At 37.8% G+C, this 15000-nt stretch overlaps 1 protein-coding gene across 1 annotated transcript; it reads right to left on the bottom strand.

Annotated features, from left to right (window-relative positions):
* Window positions 1-4208: 4208 nt before the first annotated feature.
* LOC138012598 (probable serine/threonine-protein kinase DDB_G0267514) lies at window positions 4209-5230 on the bottom strand. The gene is made up of 2 exons (XM_068859413.1): window positions 4745-5230; window positions 4209-4604 (listed from the first exon to the last, which is right to left on the bottom strand). The coding sequence occupies exons 1-2, from the start codon at window positions 5228-5230 to the stop codon at window positions 4209-4211; spliced, it is 882 nt and encodes a 293-aa protein (XP_068715514.1).
* Window positions 5231-15000: the final 9770 nt, after the last annotated feature.

The following is a 15000-nucleotide window of genomic DNA, read 5'->3' as shown; positions in this document are numbered from 1 at the left end:
AAAACAAAATTAATGCATTTCCTTTTTCACTGTATGATGTTACAAATTTGTCCATTTTGGAAAATCCCTATTTTGGTAGGGTAAGTGGTTGTTGCTATGGGTATTGCGGTAAATTCTGTGATTGGTGGATTAAGCTGAATACACTTAATATGATTGGCTGATGTAACAGTCCGATTTCACTGTCCGGTTTCAACCATACACAATAATTGGTGAAAAATAAAGGAGTTAATGCACCAATCAAATTCGAGAAAAATTGTAATGATTATAATTGCAACATTGTGTAATTTCTTTATTAATATTGTAACTTTTTTGTTATATATTCCTTTAAACTTTCCCTGTGGCTTAAAGATGGGAGATACATACATGTCTGGACATATTTTCCTTAATTAACCTCACTCTAGTTGCCAAACTGAGAATTCATATTAATTCAGTTTGGAAAAACTTGCATCCCTCGTGAAATATTGCAGTTTTAAGTTGCACTTTTTTTTTCAAAATTTTACTGAAGGTCTCTTCACCAACGTGGTGGCCAAGTGGCCTGGCTCAACACATGACAGTTTTGTGTTTACCAGTTCAATGATACATGACAGGCTTGAAAGCAACCACTCATTCGAAGAGGGATATCTTTTGTGTGACAGTGGATATCCCTGCAAGTCATTTATCATGACACCTTACCCAAATCCAGCAACTGCAAATCAGGAGGCATTCAACAAGGCACACTGCAAGACAAGAGTGGCCATTGAACAGACCTTTGGTTGATGGAAGCAGTGCTTCCACTTACTTTATTCTGAGTGCCAAATGAAACCTGAAAAGGTGTGCACTCTCACTGGTGCTTGTGCAGTCCTGCTTAATGATAGTATTGATGGTGATCCTTTTGATGACAACCAACCTGAGCTAGTTCCATATCATGGGCCTGATCAAGGCAGGTTACTACGAGATCACATTTGCAACACATTTTTCTAAATCCTTTTGTTTGGACGTGGAGGAGAAGGAGTGATGTGATCGTTGCACTTAATTGGACGATTTGAACAATTTGAGTAAGCAACAATAATTATTGTCTCTTATAGTCACCTGCTGAATTCAGGTGGTTCTAATAGGATTAAAAGAAGTTGTACAACAAGACCATTTGGTAAATTTTGCTAACACTTGTTTACAGTTTTCCGCATTTGACATAGAAATGGTATTAAAAAGTAGTCTGGTTACAAAAGAACAATGCACATTATTGTCAAAATACAGCATTTATTAAATTACTAACTATGCAAAAGTTAATGCTGTGCACAGTCCATTCATCCATTTGATACAAGAAACAACTTTGCCAAGTACAATCACATTATATGAAAAGAAAAAACCCAAAAGCTTGTAAAAATGCTCTTACAGAACTATGGAATACAATTTATATGGTTCATCAAGTTCATTGTATTAAAACAGCAACTCCTGTGTCGTGGAAGTAAATGTACATTAACACGCTTGATATTTGACGAGATTATCATTATTGCCAACTGGAATTAATTTATGTCTTCTCCGCCTCAAAAAATGAAAAATGTAAGTCCCGTCAACATTCTCAAACCCCAAATACCTTTACGGTGCGCCTAAATTAATTAAAGGCAATATTTTTTGTTTTGGTTGCGAAGATGGTTCAAAATGGTTTCGTTATCTTTAAACATCTACCCTTTTAGGGATCAGTTCCACTATTTAATTTTTGCTTAAAAATGGTGTCAAAAAAAAGCCCAATCATTGTCAACAAGTTAAGGTCATTTCCTTTGATATAAGGTTACTATAGTAACTTCTAGATAATTTACGGTTGTTCTGAACCTATATTACAGATCAATGGGGGCAACTGTGCACCTGCCATGGACTTGTAGGGTTGGGGAAGGGGTTGGTCAGTTGCCCAGAAACTGGTTTCAAAAAAGATCTTTACGGTCAAGTTTCACATTTGACCTACATTTCAAGGCAACTGATTCTCAAGTAGTTTTATTTGAAGCTCAAGCTGAGCCTTTTTAACAACAATGTTTCCTTATTACATTCTAGAGTAGCACATCATCTGATGTGATCGGGTTTTGTGTTATTTGGTCCTGTTGACACAGCTGGTGGACTTTTAAGGGAAATATCATCCTGATAGCTCGTACTGGGAAACTGCATTCCTTCATGGCCATTGCAGTTGACATGTCGGCCTGATTAATCGTTAGAAGGGGGAAATGGGCACAGTTGCCTTGTGGTGATGAACTTGTTTTCGCAGATTGTTCTTGTAGCAACAACGCTAAGATTTTCTTTAAGCATGTCCAAGAGGAAAACTTCGGGATTTCCTTGTTAATGTGGTTGAATTGCTCGCTTACTTGGCTCATGAATGTTTCAGCATTTTTCTTAAGTTCCAGATCATTACTTGAGATTTCACCAATGTCAGTAGGTCGTAGATGTCTTAGGAAAGCCGGTCCTTGCGTCCAGCATTGTTTATTTGGGAGTGTCTACCATCACCCCTCTGGATGCCTCATCAGCAGCTTTCTGTGATTTTTCAACATATCACCAATGCGTAGCTCTGGATTGATCCAACACAGTGGGGCCAGACCACCCCCTGTTTGTGCGGATCGCGCATGGGTAGATTTTTTCAAAATGGCGCCGAAAAAGTCTGCAAAGGCTTATGGGTTTTGCCATATTGGATTTTAGTCCTAAAGCGGTCGACTTTGACCCAATTTTGTAGAAATCTGGTACGAGCAATGCAAATTTGGCGGCCATTTCGAGAAATTGCAAATTTTTATCTTTTAGTCGGTAAATGAAAGTAAAATACGCATGTTAGGTGACAATAATACAGATTGAGCCAATGGCGGCAGGGGTTTCAGGTAACATGACGAGATTCAGGAGGTTCTGAAATTGAAGACCCCTACTGATTTTGCGCTGGTGAACAGCGAAAAGTCGAGAGGGGGTCTAGTTTTAATCCAAGCCAACTTAACCGCACGCTGAAAAATTATTTCCTGCGTCTTGACAGGAAACGTGTTAAAAATCCGGCATCGATCTGTCAACGGAATTAAGAGAAGTAAAGGTAATTGAAAACATAATTCTCTAAAAATATTAGTGCAGCGCCTCCAATCTTCCGCACTCAAGGCCTATAAAGCGATGGTTCCCACAATAGCTTTTTCATTGTCGAAATACGAAAAACAGTCGGGTTTGTCGCATACAAACCGTGTTCTCTTTTAAGAGTAAATGTGTGCGTAAGTGTTTCAGTTTAAATTAAGGTCCAACGAAATGGCAGAAATAGGGACTGAAGGCAGCTATATTTAAGTCTCACTAGTTAAAATAAATCACAGAAATTACAAGTGAAATTGTTTTCCCTAATGATAAGGTAGGTTTTCGTATCTAATTGTTATTTGGTACAAGCCGTAACTCTGGATAATAACCTTCTTTTCAATCATGCTCTAAGCAACGCGTGGCCTTTTGTATCCAAAAGAAAGGAAACTGGCAGATCTTTCGGTAACCAGTGGTTCTCATTATAAATCTCGCCAAAGCCAACAAAATTTACACGAACAACTACCTATTAGTTTCCGATTTTAATATAGAATTTTCACGTCATTTTGGGAAAAGGAATGTAAAACTATAAATCCTCCATAAACGTTTCCAATGACTGCATTCGTTTAACTATTAAATGGCCTGTTCTGTGCTCTTAGAGAGTAGGAATGGTAAAATAACAACTTTTAACCAGGGGCACCCAACGTCAATTTTCGGAAAATATCTGTTCGGAAGACTTACGATTTGAGATCTAGAATTTTCGGAACATTTGTTGTAAAATTCCTTGCTTGCCTGCCTGTCCTAGAATTTTTGAACATCTAAAACATGGTATAATTGCCCATTTTGAACGGGTTCTGTTACCCTAAAAATTCGGGAGCCTTTTTTCTGGATGAAATTTCGAAAAGGTAAGGTTTTGATTCCTATAATTTTCGGATCACTAAACTTCCAGCTAGGGAATCCGAAAAGATAAAAATTTTTAGGGGATAAAAATATGCCTGTATCTACCGTTAAATACTAAAATACGTTTAACAATGCTGTGTGTAAGTGGTTTTGAACTCTGTTCTCGTTGGGTGTCCCTGTTTAACGCCTTAGGTCTCCTTTCCGAAAACTCCCAACCAGTTTTTCCCGCAGTCGCTCTTCCTGCGTTTTCCCATTCCCACTACATCCTAGAGCGTGAGACAGGCTCGAATTTAAAATAAAATATATACTGCAGTTCAAAGAAGTGCATGAATTTTGGTCAAGGTTGGCCTCCTGTCTGGATCAGAGTCTAAAGCTCCCTTAATTACATCGGGCAGGGGACCCAGCTTGGCCTTCATGAAAATGAGCTCTGCCATATAGGCGAAGCTGAAGGTGTCACTAGCAAAACTTTGCCCTCGCTTTCCTGTGACTATTTCCGGGGCAATGTGCGGATACTCTTCCCTGTATCTTTTCTGCTGCTCTGTTGAGAGAACCTTAGGTCCTTTGAGACCAGTCAATGGCAAGCTCTTACCGAAGTCAATCAATAGAGGATTGTACTTGCCTTTGCTTGCCTTGTCCAGAACAACATTGTTTCCCTTGATGTCATTATGCGCGAATCCAGCGTTGTGGACGTGAATGAGAGCTTCTGCCACCTTTCGAATAACATCCAGCCACTCTGTTACTGTGGATATCGCCACTTTGGTCAACGCGCTGGAAATCGTGAAAGCTGCGCTACGGTCTATTTCCCATGAAATTGGATAATAAGGCAAAATGGTGCGCGTTTACTTCATACTCCGAAAAGAAGAGGAAGGCCCGGATGGTCACCCAGCTTGTTGATAATGCGAGCCTCGTATATCAATTCATTGCGAACCCTCCTCTCGGCATCTTCTTGCGTTTCTCCCCTGTACTTTTTAATTTTCAGTTGTTTGACAACGACATCCAGTCCTCTGTAAGACCCAATGTAGCAGGAACCATAAGTACCTGATCCTAGATGTTTGCCATCGACGGTTACTTGGAAGGGATTAATTTCCTTCACGGAACCCAAACTTTGGCAAGGCACCTTTTTCGGTACGCCTTTGTCTTGGTGCACGCCGGCCCGTTTCCTCGTCCCACGTGCTTCATGGCCTTGCTCTTCAACGATGCGTGCTGCCTCTTTTTCGACACGCTTACGGCGATCTGCGAGATTTGCTTCCCTTTTTTCTTCCCTTTTTCTTTCTTTTCGCCTTCGTTTTTGCCTCTTTCTCCTCTCTTTATGAATTCGCCGCTCTTCTTCATTCATTGTCAAAATTTAATTTCTGGATATGTCTACAGCGCATGCCACAGTAAGAGTAAAACCGAAATGACAGATTTAACTATGGTATAAGTTGTAGCCCAAATCAGGGAGATGATGGGAGAATTACCATTACCATCTCAGCCAGTCCTTCAGTGGATTAAAAAAAAATTCTCCTAACACTATTAATAGTACTGAGTTTCCGGTTTGCCCAGCCCATGAGAAATCTGACGTCACAAATTGTGGTTACGGTAAATCAGCACCAACAACTGATGAATTCCAAGTTTAGCAGAGAGACATAAGGTTAGGTTGTTTCTTTATTACGTTTCTACAACACTTCACTTTCTTGACTTTTTTAGTGTATAATAAGAGATTTGCGTGACGGATGCATGACGTGCAAACCAAGAATAGTTTGAATATGTCTTTGTTTCGGCAGTAATTGTACATTTCCGGTTTGGCATGTTTGCTTACAGTGACAGCTTGGTGCGCCGAGTTTCAAGAGCTTGGATTTCCACCGCATAAGGGCTTTCAATATGGCTGAAATCTACGTTACCTGTTGTCCTCTATGCGATCGGCAGTTTAAAACCAGGAAGGCCTTGGAGACACATTACATCCAAAAGCACCCTGGTAATGATGTACCACAGAGTATTGTTTTTGCTAGCGGGGTGAAGTCGCAACTTTTAAAGAAATGCGACGAGTACTTGGAGTGGTTGGCTGAATTAGTTGAATGTATAAACTCTGCGCACAACCCTAGTGTTCCTGGTAAGTATTATTTTCAATTTCTTATAAAAACGAGATCCTCAAAGTTACGACGTGTTGCAATTTGGGGGTATGATTTTCACTGTGGACAATGCCACTATTCTTACAAAAGGATCTAAAATCGTGACATCCTAGCCAGAGTCAACATAACTCACTTGGTATATATCTTGGAGGTTGTTTTTATGAATCCGACGTAAAATAATTCCACGTTCCTTACAAAACAATGATCAAAACGTCGTGGTTAATTTGAGTGTGCGATCACCCTGAACAGCGGAAATTAATGGTAAAAACAGCAGCAACATCACACAATCAAAAATGGATCAAAGCTGTAAAAGGAAAGGGGTGGCGGGGGTGGTATTTTGTATATGGAACTCTTTTGGATGCCTTTCAAGAGCAAGTTATTTGCATTTCTATTTACGAGATTTAAGACTATCCAAAACATGCTTGCTCTGAAGCTGGACAAAGTTGACTCATCCAGTAGGTATGGTTGAATGCGTTTTTTTAATATTAAATTGATGAAATTGGAAGGGACTTGCCAAAGGACATCCAAGTTTCGAAAGGAAAACATAAATCCCCAGTCAATTACCTCTCCATTATTTATACGTACTTAATTAAAAGGTCTTACATAAATTGCAAAAAAAGGGTTTATTTAACTTTTGCAGCCAAATGGTGCCACTTTGTGTTCACAAATGTCCGACTTGACTTCTTTAGTCATCTACTCAGCAAAATAGGGAGTGCAAAACTCAACGGGGTAAAAGAACACAGACACCTCAAACCTCCCATATGGAAGGAAAGAGCTTTACAGATGTCATTTAAAAGCTATAACATTGGTGACGTTGAGCAAGCACTGTCAGAGCAATCAATCGTGAAGTTGTCCTTGACAAATTATTTTAATGGGTCCACTGAGCTACCAAGCAGTGCCCTTGAGTTATCTGGTCGTGCTGCCCTTGAAGCTGCTAAAAAAAGGCGGATTGCCAAGAAGGCCTCCCTTATGTCAAAAATAATCGTTGGTATTGGAGAAGGCAGAGCAACAAGGGAATGCGAGCTAATGTGGAGCCCAATATTTGAAACTTCTACAAATGGAATTTTAACTGTTAGAATATATGTTGGAAAAGTCCATTTATAGGAAAATCAATTGACAAGTGACATTTGACTAGTAGAATTTAGCAAATTATAATTTCCTTACTGAGGTAAAACATCAGCTGGAAAATAACATAAACAACACATTCTGTAAACCCTCCTTTTGAGATTCTTTAGCCAGGCAGGCTTGTAGCGAGATTATTGATCAGGAATCCAAAGTGAAGAACTAAAAGGATCAGCATTCACAGCACTGGAGTTATATGGATCATTAGCCTGGGATCACTGAGTGAGCAGACTGCTTCTTTTTCTAGGGGTTAGGAATCAAAATTTGTCAACCTTGTAGGGTTGAGGATCGGAAGTTTGGTTGCAAAACAGTTTGGAAATGAAATGAAAAAAAAACCGAAAAAAATATACTTCATTAGATCCTGCTATAGGCTCTCAAAAAGGTTGACCTTAGGCAGCGTAATTTGGCCAGCTCCACGTTTCCTCCATGAAGGAACACCAGTTTCAAAACGACATAAGTGCAGGATCCCCAAACTACAAAATCATACAATATGATGCATTAATCATGAATACAAGTGAAAACAACGTATTCTGCATGGATAACAAGCATTTATTGTTATTACTTGAAACTGTTATTTCAGGAAAAACCAATCATTGTAATGTTTATACACAAGTACTTCTTTCATTATTAATCTGACAAAAGTGAATTTTAAGCAAATAATGTACATTTTAGTGCCCAAGAAACACCCGGGAAAACCTTCCCACAGATAAGCAGCTTGAAAAAGCTAAGCTCCTCTGTTGTTTCAGGCAAGCCAAACAGTGATTACAATATTTATATATACATGTATGCACTTACTTCCTCCATTACTTATTTGTCAAAAGTGATCTTTAAGAGAAATAATGAGTAACATTTTAGTGCCCAAGAAACACCTGAGGAAAACCTTCCTACAGATAAGCAGCTTGAAAAAGCTAAGCTCCTCTGTTGTTTCAGGGAAGCAAAACAGTGATTAAAATATTAAATTTATACACACATTAACTTCCTTCATTATTAATTAGTGAAATGTTCATTATAGTGGCCAAGAAACACCTGAGGAAAAGCTTCCCACGATTTAACAGCTTGAAAAAGCCAAGCTCCTCTGTTGTTTCAGGCAAGCCAAACAGTGATTAAATCATTTATACATACATTTACTTCTTTCATAATCAATTAATCAAAAATAATTTTTAAGAAACATAATGTACATTTTAGTGCCTAGGAAACACCCGGGGAAAAGCTTCCCACAGATTAGCAGCTTGAAAAAGCTAAGCTCCTCTGCTGTTTCAGGCAAGCCAAACAGTGATTAAATCATTTATATGTACATTTACTTCTTTCATAATCAATTAATCCAAAATAATATGTAAGAAAAATAATGTACATTTTAGTGCCTAGGAAACACCCGGGGAAATGCTTCCCACAGATTAGCAGCTTGAAAAAGCTTAGCTCCTCTGTTGTTTCAGGCAAGCCAAACAATGATAGTTAAATGTTAAACATATTTCCTTACTACAAATAAAGGAGTAAAAAAATGATAATTAGCAATATATGTTTATCCAAGAAACAGTCAGGAAAAAGCTTCGCAGACTCACCTTTTTGAGAAAAAAAAAAACAGTCCAATTTACGATTTATTCCCAAGAAGCACCTGGAGAAAAACTCTCACAGAGTTACAGCTTCAAGAAGCCAAGTTCCTCTGTTGCTTCAGGAAGGCCAAACAATGACTGAAACAAAAAGTAATGAAAGGTGTCATTAACACATTATAGAGTTCTACGATAATTATATATTGACAATTAAGTGTCATGTGTAATAAATATCCCAATAACAGAATTACTCAGAAGCCCATTTTATGATATGAATCATTAACTGTTTTCTCAAATGCCTCATTTCTGTGTAATCCCATCCAAACTGATTAACTGTTCCATTGACACCCTTGAAAATGAAGTCTCTCGCTGAGAGAATCACACCAACGCCACAGCTCCCATGTCCTTGACCTGTAATACCGCAGTTGTGCTGAGATGGCATTCCAAATCGCTCAAAAGCATTTACAGAGGACCAAAAGAAATTGTTAAAACATGAAGCACCCGGCATCAGCTGCTGGAAAACATCAAGGATATACTTAATGGAAGGTAAAACGCTGGTGCCAGGTTGTAGTTTGAAACCATCAAAGAACAACTTCCTACCAAGAAGGTCAATGACAATCAGACCCCAGTGCATCTCATTCATATGCAATGGGAAAAGAATAAGATCAAACCCAGTCCCTCCATAGGTGCGAAGTACTCCCTGAAGCTTCTGTTTAATGAACAACTCATTGTTGGTCCTCAGCCAAGTGTGGGTTTCACATGGTAGGTAGACAGCCTTTGTTCCCACTTGCTTCTGGCCATCCAAGACATAATGCAAAATGGCACCATCAATAACAAAGTTGTCTAGATAACGCTCACCGACAAGAGTACAGAAAGATCCCACATCAACAGATTTCTGCCCAGCTCTTAAGATTGTCTCGCCAGTTCTCTGATTCCACAACACCTGTTCAATGGATCTAACTTCAGCCACACTGAGACCATCTGTAGTTGCTAAGAGCCATTTCTCCTCACTGTGAATAGCTGCTCTTAATGAGGCAATATCACAAAATTTCCTCAAGATTGATACACCATTGCTGGAAAATGTTCCAAGATTTCCGATTTGAACGCCTGTAGGTGTCAAGTTGTTTTGCTTCATTCTCAGAGCCTTTTCAGCATCACTCACTACTTGCTCAGGGGGTCTTTCATCTAGAGATAGAGGATCTCTTTCACTATATGCACCAAACACCCTTATGATATCACTCGAGCGGATTGGGGTGGCTGTTACTCTAGCAACATTAATGGTTCCAAGCTGCTTCCTGGACAAGGATGAAACAGTAGTAAGCCATGCAGGGTTAGGTGCTGTTGACTCAGTGCTGGCCAAGTCAATGACATGGGGGCTGTGATCACAGCTGAAATCCTCTGAAACTGCTGGTACCTTTAGGTCATCAACAGACTGAGACTTGCTCTCAGACAAAGGATTCTTATCACTTTTTTTATTCAGAGTGGAAGACACCACATCAGACAGTGGAGATACCTTATCGAGGTGAGGCTTCAACGACTTTACTATCTTTGGAGTATCCTCTGTGTTAACAGCTGCTACACATGTATCATAATTTGCCTCCGAAACATTGTGGTCATACTGGAAGAGACATCTGGGATCATCAGATTCCTGGACAGTTGTACCCTTGTCCCTTGAATAAAGGTACTTCAATAAGTCCTTTCCATATATTAATTCAAATAGTTGGTTCATAGCTTTGATCCAAAGTGCATCCTCCTTTGACCATGCAACAGCTTTGTTTGACCATCCACAGCCACGAAAGTAAAACTTCTTTTTACCTGTTGCAATTTAAATGTTAAAGACAACAGAGTAGTATTTACCAAATTTCACTTGTATACCACTAAACCCCTCCCCCACCATTATTATTGTATTGTTAGCAGCAGAAGCAAATAAGTTCCAATAATAATAATAATTATACTACTACTACTACTACTACTACTACTACTACTACTACTACTACTACTACTACTACTACTACTACTACTACTACTACTACTACTACTACTACTAATAATAATAATAATAATGATAATAATAATAATAACAACAATTATTATTATTATTACTATTATAGAAACTTATTTGCTTCTGCAGCCAACAATACAATAATTAATAATCATTTTTAACAGACAAGAGATGGTATTCTTGAGACAAAAAATGGCAATTTCATATTTCTATGGATTGCAAATCTGTTCTGTAGGGATGCATGCACATGAAAGTGATTATCAAAAATGATAAAGAAGGAAATAACTGCAAAGGGTGATGGAAAAGTCTGCATGCAGGTCAATGAAATTCCTAGGATTGTTTTAATGTCTTACAGTATACCCATACCTTCAGTAATACATTCATAGGCCTTACAGAACTGGTAACGCAAAAATAGCATCATCTCTGACAGCCAGTGAGTCAGTCAGTCAGCCATTATACTCAAAATGAATATAAGGATTGATAGCTTCAATGTCACAGGAACCCTCAAAGGTACAAACCACTATGTCAGGTTCTTTACATTTCAAAAATGAAGACCAATCAATTAAAAATCTTGTCACTACCATAATGATTATAATAATGTAGATCTTAAGAAACTTACATGACTGGGTGACTCCTCCTTGATCATGACAGGTTGCTCTTGAGTAGACAGCTCTGTGCACCTTGTGTGATGCTTCAAGCCTTGGTTGGAGTACTTAGCAAAAGAACGATGCAGGCGTAGCAACATGGCAGAGTGGTCAATGGTGAGGTGGCCATAATCTCCCGTTCCAAGAGTGGTGCCAAACAAGTGGCGTAAGAGAAAGCCCCAAAGTTTACACTGAAAAATTAATATAAGACTCCACTAAAACCATTGATCCTCCAAAGACTTCTAAATTAATCTCTCTGGAGAAGACTCCCAAAACTTTCTAATTTTTGTGAACACGTTTGGAAGGTTACAAAATACTACCAAATTGAAAATTTATATTGCAAATGTTTTGGTAACCTCCAGATCTCATTGAAGTTGCTACCAACCGCTGTTTACTTTGTTGTTTTTTTCCCATGAGCATGGTAGGTAGATACATGGGTAGGTGGGTGGGTACTGGTGGGTACTGTTAGGTAAGTATAGATTGATTGAACCTGTCAAAGAACCTAAATGCCCTAAATAACTGAAAAGATGAACACATTTGTCCACTGATAGTATCTAGTTATTACCAAAAATTATTATTATGGATTGTAATTATAATTAAGCTTGTAATCTGACCTTTACATCAAATATGTCTATTTGTTCATCCTCGCTTTCTTCAAATTCACTGCTGCGCACCACCTTGGCAATTTCACTCCATTCTTTGAAAACCTATTTGAATGACATTAATTAAACAAAAAGTTATTAAATTATTTAAATACCAAGTTTCAACTCAGCATTTAATAAATTGTGTTGAATATAGTTTGGCTCTCACTAGAATGATTTTGCTTTGTGATATGATATCAATGGAGGATCAGTGAAAATTTCTTTGAGATGTGGTTGATTCTGTATGAGTTCCCATTTTATCATGATTGTCTTCTTTAAGCTAAGCAATGCTGGGTGATATTGGGCAAGAATTTCCTATGGTTAAGTTGATAGTGAATAACAATTATCATCAAAATTCCCTTTAATGAATTCCTTATATTCAAACAAATCTGTGGAAGTGAAACGGGGCTCTCCACTTTACTACCATTAGCCAACTGAAATTAGTTAACACATTCTTTAAATTGTATTAAACCTACAATATGATTTACTGCTCATTTTCAAGGGGTAATTATGCACTATAATTGCTGTGGTGATGTTTAGGTACAATTTTGTGACTCAAGCAAATGTTAAGCCCAGCTGAAATATTGATCAACTAACTTTTCGGATAAAATGCATCCAAATTCTCCCAGTCACAATTGTCCTCAGATAAATTTTTGATATTGAACTGATATTGAGTGTCTAATAAACAGTGCTGGTCAGCTGTTGCTGCTAAGACAGTTCGTTATAAGAAATTGGGCTGTGGTTTAAACAAACCTAACACGAGCATATAATTATTAATTAAGTGTAATTAGTTGAGGTTGCACCTTATAAAAATGAGCAATCTGTAGTGAAGCTGCAAGTTTTGCCATTTCTAGATTTTCGTCGTGATTAAGTTCCCCCTCCAATTTTCTCTTCTTGCTTCTTTTTTTTGGAGGCTCTGGAACTGAGCGTTGTGCTGCAGCTTCACAGACAAGAAATTTCTGTTCCAGGTCCTCTAGTTCGCTTGACCACACCTTCACTTCATTCTGCAGAAACTGCTTTAAATCTAAAAGGAACAATATTAATAGTAAATCACTGAAAAGAAATGTGCGTAAAATGAACCATATTTCAATACTGATGGTAGTACTGCTATAAAAAGTACTTTTAATTATTAGTTATTCGGTAATGTAAGATGCAGTGGTTAAACTTGTATTAATTTTGCATGTTTTCATCTTTTTTTTATTACACAGAGCTTTACTTCATTCACCTTTAGCATCTTTCAGAGTAACTTCCTTCTGGTATTTGCCAAAGTCCCTGCTAAATTTTCCACTTTTCAGGATGTCCTCAATGTACTAGATGGAAAGCAGTATGTGAGGAACTTCGCAATGTTGTACTTTTTTCTAGATAACTCAGAGAGATCAGTTACATATGACTTACAACATTCACTGCATTTGTGAATGTGACGTAGCCAAGGACTACATCTTTTGAAGCTCCCTTCACCTCTTTGTAATAGGATGTCACTCTGTCAGTTGGTAACGATTTTTTTAAGATCTCATCAGTATTATCCAAAATATTTCTCTCAGTGTTTCCTATTAGAATAAAACATAACATTTCATTTTTATTTAACAGCTTTTTAAATGAAATCTACTGTCAGGTTTAATTATCATCTCAATGAACATACTAATTAATGCCCAGGTTCTTGATGCATCATAAAAAGGAATGTTTCAATATGGGGCAATCAAAATCTAAATTCAAGCCAACTAAATATACATTTAAACAATGGTCATGAGACAGGGCATTCCACATACTTAAAAGATATAAAGGGGCATCAAGTTAAATATTTTAATATTATAATCAATCAGTCACACAACATAATTCCAGTGAATACTTTACCAGAAAATGATGCAACAGATATGTTATTCTTGTCAACAGCAGTCTGCTGGCCTTTGCGTAGCTTCACTGGAATCCTTTCTTTCCCCCTAGACATTTCAGGACCATATTGGCCAATAGCTTCATTACATTCAGGCAGTGAATTGCACCTGTATGTGAACAATCCAAGTGAACCAAGCAGCTGCTCAGTATTTCGCATCTCACTATGAAGAGCACACAGACAGACATTGCTTAACTCTTCATCCAACAAAAACATCAGATCATCACGAATTCCCGTCCACCTAAAATATAAAGATATAAACCTCTCATCAAAAACTTAAAGGCAGGTGTACCGGTACATGTATTCAGAATAGGTCTCCCTAAAGCAAAGTTCATCGCCAATTTACATGTAGGATCCTCAACTATGTGCTCATGCAAACTGCACCACCGCTAACTTTTTTCATTGTGACCTGTCCTTAACTGGTCACATTTGGCCAAGTACCTGATAAATAGTTTATCTTACGAGTACAATACTGCACACAGAAACCACTTTAATTGACTAAAATGTGAATTTATGAAGTCAAAAAATGATAGAAGCTGCCTGCTCTAATTAAAGCCTTTAAGTGAAAGGACAAGAGGCAAGGATTATTGTTTTTATGTTTTTCACATACTAGTTTTTAGTCTGAAAGCCTCCTGCTTATACCAATTTCCGCAAGGCCGACATTAACATTTGCCACCTGCAATCTTCTGTAGTTGCAACTCATTACATACATTATTTTATTTATTCATTTATATTATTTTTATAATAATAATAATAATAACATATTACATACATTAGCTAAGTGTTGGCAGCTAATAATGACCACCCTAAATAATGTTATAAACTCACTTTCCAATATTGGCCTTGGATTGAAGACAAGTCAGGCAAACTTCATCAAAAGATCCTCCCCAGTGTTCTTTACAAGCCTTCAATGGAAATACAAGATTTTCACCATAAAGCTACATTTATTTAAAAGGCTGGCTTAGACATGCATCTCCACTGCAGTCGGACTGTAGTATACCAACTGATCAAGCCCCCTGATTATATTATATACTACATGTACATTTAACTAAATTTAATTAAGTAAATGCAGTCATGTCAGGGGCCTTTAATCACTAAACTTCTGCACGTGGGAAATATATTATTGATCATTTTTCAATACATTTCATTTTTAA

The sequence above is a fragment of the Montipora foliosa genome, chromosome 1, assembly GCF_036669935.1.
Source record: "Montipora foliosa isolate CH-2021 chromosome 1, ASM3666993v2, whole genome shotgun sequence".
Classification (NCBI taxonomy): domain Eukaryota; kingdom Metazoa; phylum Cnidaria; class Anthozoa; order Scleractinia; family Acroporidae; genus Montipora; species Montipora foliosa.
Note: the sequence above shows the minus strand (reverse complement) of the source record. Positions and strands in the feature narration are given on the sequence as shown.